Genomic DNA, 9,220 nt, shown 5'->3' on the forward strand with positions numbered 1-9,220 from the left:
CCTCTGTTCCTGGACTGTAAGATTAACTACCCACACATTTTTGTTATAAAACTTCTATCTTTGCAGTTGTACTCTGCACTATTTTTGAACTATTCTCTTTATTATTTTAGAATAAAAATGTAAAGCATATAAACAAACAAAAAACACAAGTCTGTGAGAGCCAAAATATGACCTTGAACATCTCTCACCTGAATTTAGAGATCATCTCAAGAACAGATTTGACGTATTAAACACCAATGGATGATAAATCAGAAGAGTTGTGGGATGACATCAACAATATTGTACAGGAAGAAAGCAAAAGGCCATTGAGAAGATAAGGAAGAGAGAAAAGACCAAAATAGATGTGAGAAGAGATTCTGAAACTTGCTCTCCAGCACAGAGATGCTAAAGAAAATGGAAGAAATGAGGAAGTCAAATAGCTGAAGAGAAATTTTCAAAGGGCAGTTCAAAAAGACCAAGTCAAACATTATAATGAAATGTGTAAAGACCTGGAGTTAGAAAACCAAAAGGGAAGAACACGCTCAGCATTTCTCAAGGTAAAAGAACACTGAAGAAGATCTTCCTGCCTCGACTTTCAATATTAACAGATTCTATGGCACCGGCTCGATGGCACCTAACAACAACAAAATGGGCAAAATAAGGAACTCTGGTAGCGTAGTGGTTACGAATCAGGCTGCTAGCCTCAATGTCAGCTGTTTGAAACTACCAGTTGTTCTGCGGAGAAAGATGAGGCTTTCTGCTCCCATAAAGATTTGCGGCCTCGGAAACCCTGTATAGGGTCACTATGGGTCGGAACCAACTCCACAGTACTTAACAACAACAATAACACGGGCAAAATATTGAATGATGTAGAAAGTATCAAAAGGATGGAAGGAATACACAATTCAGATGGAAGGAATACACAGAGTCACTGTACCAAAAGGAAATGGTCAATGTTCAACCATTTCAAGAGGTAGCATATGATCAAGAACCGATAATACTTAAGGAAGAAGTCTAAACTGCGCTGAAGCCACTGGGAGGGAAAAACACACACAAGACGTCAGGAATTGACGAAATAGTCATTGAAATCTTTCAACAAATTCATGCAACACTGGGAACACTCACTCTTCTATAATGTGGAAAACAGCTACCTGGCCAAGCAAGGGAAGCGATCCATATTTGTGTTCATTCCAAAGAGGTGACCCAACAGAATGCAGAAATCATTGGACAATATCATCAATATTATATGCAAGTAAAATTTTGCTAAAGATAATTCAAAACCAGCTGCAACAGTAAATTGACAGGGAACACTGCCAGATTCAGGCGAGGACATGAGGACGTACGATGAGGGATATCATCGCTGACATCAGATGGGTCTTGGCTGAAAGCGGAGAATGCCAGAAAGATGTTTGGCTGGTGGTCTGGCAGTTGTGTACCATCGAGTTGCTTCCGATCATAGCAACCCTGCATACGGTTTCGAAGACTGCAGATCTTTAGGGGAGCCTAGCAGGTACCTAATAATAGTAACAAATAGTTTCTTCGTTACTGTGTTGCTGGGAGCCAGAGTTGACTTTTCACTTCCAGCGTCCCCATGTGTCAGACTAGAGTTGCCGCTTAGGGCTTCTGGGGAGCAAATTATCAGGTCTTTCTCCTTTGGACTAGCGGAGTGGGTTCGAACCACAAAGCTTTCAGTTAGCGTCATTCCTGGTAATCTTCAGGCTCTCTGCATTTGCCTACACTGGATATTTCCTTTTGCTCTTGATTGGATGATTCTGACTCATGTGACCCTATAGGACAGAAGCTCCCTACTGGGTCCGAGACTGTCAATGTTTACAGGAGGAGACAGCCTCATCTTTCTCCTGCGGGGCAACTGGTGGGTTTGAACTCCTGGCTCTGCGGTTAACAGCCCAGTGAGAAACCCACTGGGCCGCCACAGTCCCTCGATATCCCCTTTAGTAGCAACAAACAATGTTTGTTCGTTTCTTTCACTCAGCATGATGTCATCAAGCAAACCATTTATATTTGTGTCTTTGCCCAGGCTGTTCCTTTTGCCTAGAATGCTGTTCCTTCTACTTCCTGTCCTGTGGGCCCTGGCCTGGGGAAGAGCCTGCAGAAAGGTCCCCGCCCCCCCTGCTGGCCTCAGCCTGCGGTCAAACAATCCCCCAGACATTTCCTGTTCTCAACATTCAGGCAGACACCCTGGGAGGTCAGCGACTGTAGCTACTTGGAAGCTGGTCCTCCAAGAACCTCCCTCCTCCAGCAAAATTTTACCTGTGTTCATTCCAGACGTCTGTTCTGAAGGTAGGGGACCTCTGAGGGGGAGGCTGGGCAGGGAATGACAGAAAAGAAACCGTTCTGCATTAGAGCTGGAGTTGAGGGGCTGGGAAGGTTGAACTCCAGGATAAGGTACAAGGGTGGGTCCCTAGGTCACTTCCTTTATTGCCCACCCCCAGCTGTCCCTTGGCAGCCTGGGCTCAGACCTGGCCATCAGTCCATGTCCCTGGAGGACCGATGGTGGCATTCTTGTCTCACATGTAAGGAATGAAACTAAAGAGGCTAAAGCCAACCATGACATCATAACAGGGCAGGGGGAGAAGGGGAGCTAGAGTGGGGGTCCTCTGCTCTCAGCTGGAGTCCTGTCTTCTTCTCCCATGAGCCTTGTCCATATCCACCTGTGTGAGCTAATGAGCATGCTCATGTGCTCACCCCTGCACCCCCCTACAGCATGAGCAGTCCTGAGTTGCCCCCGGAGACCCCTGAGCCCGACCCCAACAGCGAGTCCACGCAGCCGACGTACAGCAACCTTGGTAAGTGAGTCAAGAATGAGAAGCAGCCTGTGGAGGTGGCCAGGCAGGGCATGTGGGTGGGGCCACCGCTTAGACAGATGAGGAAACTGGGGTTCAGAGAGGGGCAGCCACCTGCCCAGAGCCACACAGGAAAATGGAAGTCACCTGTCCCTCCTCTGAGCTTCATCTGTACATGGAAGATAGCCTACATTGTGCCTTCGACTTAGTCCTGCAGGACACAGTACAATAGCTCCTTAGGGTTTCCTAGACCATAACCCTTATGGGGAGCGGCTAGAGGACTTGAATGGTCCGTCAAATACCACATGTGGGGACTTTAATAAATTAAACTATTATCTCTGTTGTTGCTAATGCCATCGAGTTGGTGCTGACTCATAGCAACCCTGTCTAGGGTTTCCAAGGAGCAGCCGGAGGGTTTGAACCCCCATCCTTGTAGTTAGCCAATCCAGGGATTTTTCATCAGTGCCACACCAGGTCTCAGTTTAGGAGATTAGAAGTCTGAATTCAGTGTTCTCTCTCTCTATTTCTCTTTCTCTTTCTCATTTCTGGTTCCAACACTAACCCTGGATCACTACATGAATCCTTGTCTTTGTTGCGTGAATAAAACAGGATTGGTAGAGATTATAGGTCCACAGGTTAGGATTTACAACACCTATTTATGGGCTGCTGCTCTAACAGAAATCTAAAGTGCGCAAATGAGTTTGAGAGGCTGGAAGAGAACTAAGGTACACTAGATTCCCTTGAAGAGACTGTTGGTGGAAATACAGATATCTAAGGCAATTCTGGAAGGAGCTCTGGTAGCGTAGTGGTTACGATTCGAGCTGCTAACCTCAAGGTCGGCAGTTTGAAACTACCAGCTGTTCCATGGGAGAAAAATAAGGCTTTCTGCTCCCGTAAAGATTTGCAGCCTCAGAAACCCTGTGAAGGTCACTATGAGTCAGAACTGACACCACAGTACTTAACAACAAGAAGGCAATTCCGGTGTGGCAATTCCGGTGTGGCGCTATGGGCTAATGCACCAGACTGAAAAACCATTTGAACTGCAAGGTCAGCAGTTGAAGCTCATCGGCTGCTCCTTAGAAACCCTAACAAAGGGTAGCTGTGGGTCGGAATCGACTCGACAGCACTTAACAACAACAACAAGGCAATTTCTGCTGTGGTGTTGTAGGATCAGCACTGGAACTGGAAACCACAAGGTTGACAGTTCAAACCCACCAGCTGCTCTTCGGAAACCCGATACAGGGTCACGATGAGTTAGAGCTAACTCAATGGATTTAACAACAACAAGGCAATCCCTAGTATGTCGCTGTGAGTTAATGTGCTGGACTGCAAAGTCAGTTTGAACCACAATGTTGGCAGTTCTAGCTCACCAACTGCTCCTCGGAAACCCTATGCACAGCTATGGGTTGGAACTAACTTGCTAGTACTTAGCAAGAGCAACAAGGATAGATACTGAACTTCAAGGTCATTTGAATTGCAAGGTCGTTGGTTCAAACTCACCAGCCGCTGCTCAGAAACACTATACAGGGTCACTGTGAGTCGGAATCGACTTGACAGCATTTAACACACATTTCACTCCACAACTGATAGAAGGAACTCCGATGGTGCCACAGTTAAGTACTGGGCTACTAACTGGAATGTTGGTGGCTCAAGTCCACCCAATGGTCCCGCGGAAGAAAGGTCTGGCTATCTGTTCCTAGAAATTTAACAGCCTAGAAACTACCAGCCATTCCGTGGGAGAAAGATGAGGCTTTCTGCTCCCATAAAGATTTACAGCCTCGGAAACGCTGTACAGGGTCGCTATGAGTTAGAACCGACTCCACGGCACATCACCCCCACCATGGAACATTCTACTCTGACACCGACAATATCAACTGATCCTATATCAGCATATGTAGAAAATGGATAATCAAGTCTCAGCCCATAGTGGGCACATTACCTAGGCTCCTATCACAGGTGCCACAAGCTGGTGGCTTCAGACAGGAGAGATTCAGTCTCCCACAGTTCCGGAGGCAGAAGTTGAATCCAGGTGTGAGCAGGGCTAAGGGAGGGTCCTGCCTTGTCTCCTCCAGCTTCTGGTTCCTAAGCTTGTGGCTAGTCTCCAGCCTTACCCTCTCTGCCCACTTTCTCCTTCTCTTTCTCCTTGTTGCTGTTGTTAAGTCCCAGCAAGTCGGTCTGACTCATAGCGACCCTGTATAGGACTTCCACGGAGTGGCTGTTGGGTCTAAACCACCGACCTTGTGGTTAGCAGTCCAGTGCTCCATAGGGTTGGCTAGGCTGCCAACTTCACTGGGGAACCACTGAGTGGGTTTGAAGCGCCACCCTTTTCTCTTTAGAGACAATAAACATCGGATTCAGGGCCCACTCTCCTCCAGTAGGAGTCCCAGGATGGCACGAGTGGAAATGTGCTCGGCTGGTAACCAAAAGGTTGGAGGATCAAGTCCACCCAGGATGAAAAGCCAGGCAAGCTAGTCTGAAAATCCTGGAGAGCACAGCTCTTTGCTGACACACATGGGGCCGCCATGAGCCTTAAACGGACTGAAAGACAACTGTTTTTTCCATGGTTTTCATGTAATTAATGACGTAGTTGCAAACAAGGTCACGTTCACAGGTACAGGGGTAAGGATAGTAGCATGTCTTTTGCGGAGACACCATTCAACCCAGTACACCGTCTCTGCCCCATAGGACAAGAGAGACCTGGATACCCCTGTTAATTCCCATTTGAGGCTTAGGGCTGAGGCCAAGCATCTTGGGTCCCATATACCTAATGTCCTCCCAACAGGTGAGATCCGAGCCCACCTGCTACCTTCCAAGGCCTGCCGCCCCCGAACACCGGGGTCCCTCTCCACTGACCCGCAGCCCCCGCCATTGCCCAAGAAGACTTTAACGAGAACCCAGTCCCTACCTATCCAAGGGACTCCTGGCCCCAGCCCCACTCACGTCGGGATGTCTCGGAAGCCCCTCTTGGGCTCCCTCAGTGTGGACAAGAGTCAGGAGGACAAGGCCAGGCCAGCCAGTCCCTCTGAAGAGCTGACCTTCAGCACCCCTGACTCTGAACTGGGCCACTTCTTCCAAGACCTGCACAACTCAGAGGCGGTCCACGCTGCTCTTGCTGTCCAGCAGCTAGCCAGTGTCAGTACTATCCACGCCCGGCTCCGCGCCCGGTTCACAGGGGGCCGCCCTGGCCCCTGCAGCCCTGGTCACAACTTCCGCCTCCTGGACAACTCGCCCTACGTGGACAGCGGGGATGCCCTCTACTATCGTGTGGTGCAGGTGGACGAGGACTCCTGGCACATCCTGGCCGCCAAGGTGAGCAAGGCCCACCTAGCTCTGCAGTGTTCCCTTAGTTTTCTATCTTAGACACAACCTGTAACCCATGTTCCAACAAACCAACCAACAAAACAAAACTGCCATCAAGTGGACGCCACCCTTTGGCGCCCCCATGTGGCTTCTATCAGAATTGGATTCCACAAGGGCTTCCAAGCTGGTTATTTTCCGTTCAGTTATTCCAACGGCGTGAAACAAGGATATTGTTGTTGTTAAGTGTCATCGAGTTGGTTCCAACCCATAGCGACCCTGTACTGGGTTTCCAAGCAGCATCTGGTGAGCTTGAACCACCGACTTTGCAGTTCAAACAGCTTTGTAGTCTGGCGACAGAATGTAGGCACGCTGAGCCAGGAGTTGGAACAACAGAATGTTGTGAGTCCTTTAGAACACAGCAGCTAAGGCCTGGCCCTGCAGCATCTGGGCAGACTATCCTAAGACTTTCTACCTCCTGCTATGGTACTGTCGGATCAGCACTGAACTGAATTACAAGGTTGGGAGTTCAAACCCATCCGCTGCTCTGCAGAAACCTACACCTAATCACTATGAGTCAGAACCTACTCAAACGGCACTTGACAACAACAACCTACATACCACAACTCAGGCAGCTTTAAAATAACAGAAATTTGCTCCCTCACGGTTCTGGAGGTAGAAGTCTGAATTCAGAGAATCAGCAGAGCCACGCTCCCTCCAAAGGCTCTTTGGGGGCATCCTGCCTTCTTCTTCCAGCTTCTGGTGGCCCTAGACATCCCTTGGCTTGTGGTGACATCACTCTCCTCTCTGCCTCCGTTGCCACATGGTGTCTTAACTCTGTGCCTATCTGTGTCTCTCCTCCTCCTCTTCTAAAGACATTGCTCATACTGGTGTTCCTGGGTGGTGCCGACAGTTAACGTGTTCAGCTGCTAAGTCAAAGGCTGAAGGTTTGAGTTCATCACAGGCACCTGGAAGAAAGGGCTGGCAATCTATACAGAAAACTCAGCCAATGAAAACCCTTATGGAGTGAAGTTTTACTGTAACACACATAGGGCTACCATGTTGTTGTTAAGTGCCGTTGAGTCGGTTCTAACCCATAGAGACCTTGTATGGGTTTCTGAAGAGCAGCTAGTGAGCTTGAACCGCCGACCTTACAGTTCAAACAACCTTGCAGTCTGACACATTAGCCCACAGCGCCACACCAGGACTCCTGTGAGTTGCAGGGAATTCAACAGCAGGTGGTTGGTGTTCATATTGGAGTTAGGATCCACCTGCTGGAGTCCTGGGGTGGTGCTGTGGGCCAATGCGCCAGACTGCAAAGCCATTTGAACTGCAAGGTCGGTGGTTCAAGCTCACCAGCTCCTTGGACACCCTATACAGGGTCGCTATGGGTCAGAATCAACTCGATGGCACTTAACAACACTGCAATATGACTTCGTGTTAAATGATAAAAAAGAATTTTTTTTTTTTAATTTAAAGATGTTATTCCGTAACAAAGTCCTGTTTACAAGTACCAGGGTTTGACTTTAGCATATCTTTGTTAAACCCAGTTCAACCCAAAACAAGTACCTACACCCAGAACTTCACCCCAACTGTCATTACTAAATGCCCTCAGAGAATTCTAACGTAATCCCTAGAGCTGATGACTTCCTGACCACCGTACAGTGGCCACAGAGGCCTGCCGGGCTAAGGCTAGGGCTGGGGTTTGGGCAGGCAAGCAGTGGAGTACTAACCACAAAGGAGCTCTGGTAGCGTAGTGGTTACGAATCAGCCTTTGAACCTTAAGGTCAGCAGTTCGAAACTACCAGCTGTTTCGTGGGGGAAAGATGAGACTTTCTGCTCCCGTAAAGATGTACAGCCTTGGAAACCCCGTACAGGGTTGCTATGAGTCAGAACCAACTCCACGGCACATAACAACATCGACAACTAACCACAAGGTCAGAGGTTCAAAAGCACCAGCTGCTCCTTGAAAATCCTACACAGGGTGGCTAAGAGTTGGAACCAACTGGATGGCACTTAACAAGAACAAAAACATGGTGGCCATTGGCCATTCTGGGCTGGTGTGTGCTGATAACTAACTCCACACAGGATCTCAGAGACTCAGTAGGAAAAGGAAAGAAAAGAGGGAAGGACGGGGGGAGAAAAGAGGAAGGAAAAGAATATAAAACAGCTCATCAATAAACTCAGCTGCTAACCGGAACAGGTTAGCTGTTAGAGCCCACCAGCTGCTTGGTAAGAGAATGATCTGGAAACTTGTTTCCATAAAAATGGCAGCCTGGGAAACGGTACGGGGCAGTTCTACTGTGTCACCTGGAATCGCTATGAATCGACCACCGCCCATTGAAATGGTTACACTTTGGACCTACTGGGTTAAATCACCATGCTGCTAACTAACCACAAGGTCGGCAGTTCGAGCCCACTGGGGAAAGACGAGGCAATGTTCTCCTATAAAGGAACACAGAGAGCTGTTCTATTCACTCCTAAAAGGTCCGAGTGAGAGTCGACGTGATAGGAGTGAATTCGGCTTTGGGGTTTCGGGTTAATGAAATATATCATTAAATTTCCTTTCACCTATTTCTCTTCCCTTTTGGGTTGTTGTTACATGGCTACTGGAGAGTTCTAAACTGCATGCGTGGCTGTATGGTATTTCTATTGGAGAGCCCTGCTCTGCTAGGGAAGCTGATCTCTTTCTCCTTCCCAAGTGGTCAGTAATGATGTTGTGACCCTTGGCAGGGAGGAAATGATGACCCTTTAGCCCTCCTTCCCAAGGAGTCCACCCCAACTCATGGTACCCCATGTATGTTACACTAGAACTACACTGCCCATGTTGTCAGTGGTTGGTTTTGGGGGAATAGATTGGCAAGCCTTATTCCTGATTCAAACCTCCAGCCTTTAGGTTAGCAGACAACTGTGTTAACTATTTGTACCACTCAGGGACCCCAAAAACCAAATCCACTGTTGTAGCAATTCTGGCTCACAGTGATGCTGTAAGACACAGTAGAACTGCCCCCATCGTTCCAATGCTGTGATTTTCATGGGATGACACTGCCACACCTTTCTTCTGCCGAGCAGCTGACGGGTCGGGGCTATCCACCTTTCAGTGAGGTTAGCAGGTGAGCGCTTAACCAATGTGCCACCAG

At 48.4% G+C, this 9,220-nt stretch overlaps 1 protein-coding gene across 1 annotated transcript in view; it reads left to right on the forward strand.

Annotated features, from left to right (window-relative positions):
* The first annotated feature begins 2,704 nt into the window (after window positions 1-2,704).
* The window catches only part of LOC102828053 (chromosome unknown open reading frame, human C19orf35), a 31,929-nt gene continuing 25,413 nt past the window's right edge, over window positions 2,705-9,220 (forward strand). Inside the window, exons 1-2 of the mRNA XM_006868967.1 lie at window positions 2,705-2,786; window positions 5,566-6,092. Coding sequence (XP_006869029.1) covers window positions 2,705-2,786; window positions 5,566-6,092 — 609 coding nt within the window. The remainder of the gene's footprint in view (window positions 2,787-5,565; window positions 6,093-9,220) is intronic.

The sequence above is a fragment of the Chrysochloris asiatica genome, unplaced genomic scaffold (assembly GCF_000296735.1).
Source record: "Chrysochloris asiatica unplaced genomic scaffold, ChrAsi1.0 scaffold00125, whole genome shotgun sequence".
Lineage (NCBI taxonomy): Eukaryota > Metazoa > Chordata > Mammalia > Afrosoricida > Chrysochloridae > Chrysochloris > Chrysochloris asiatica.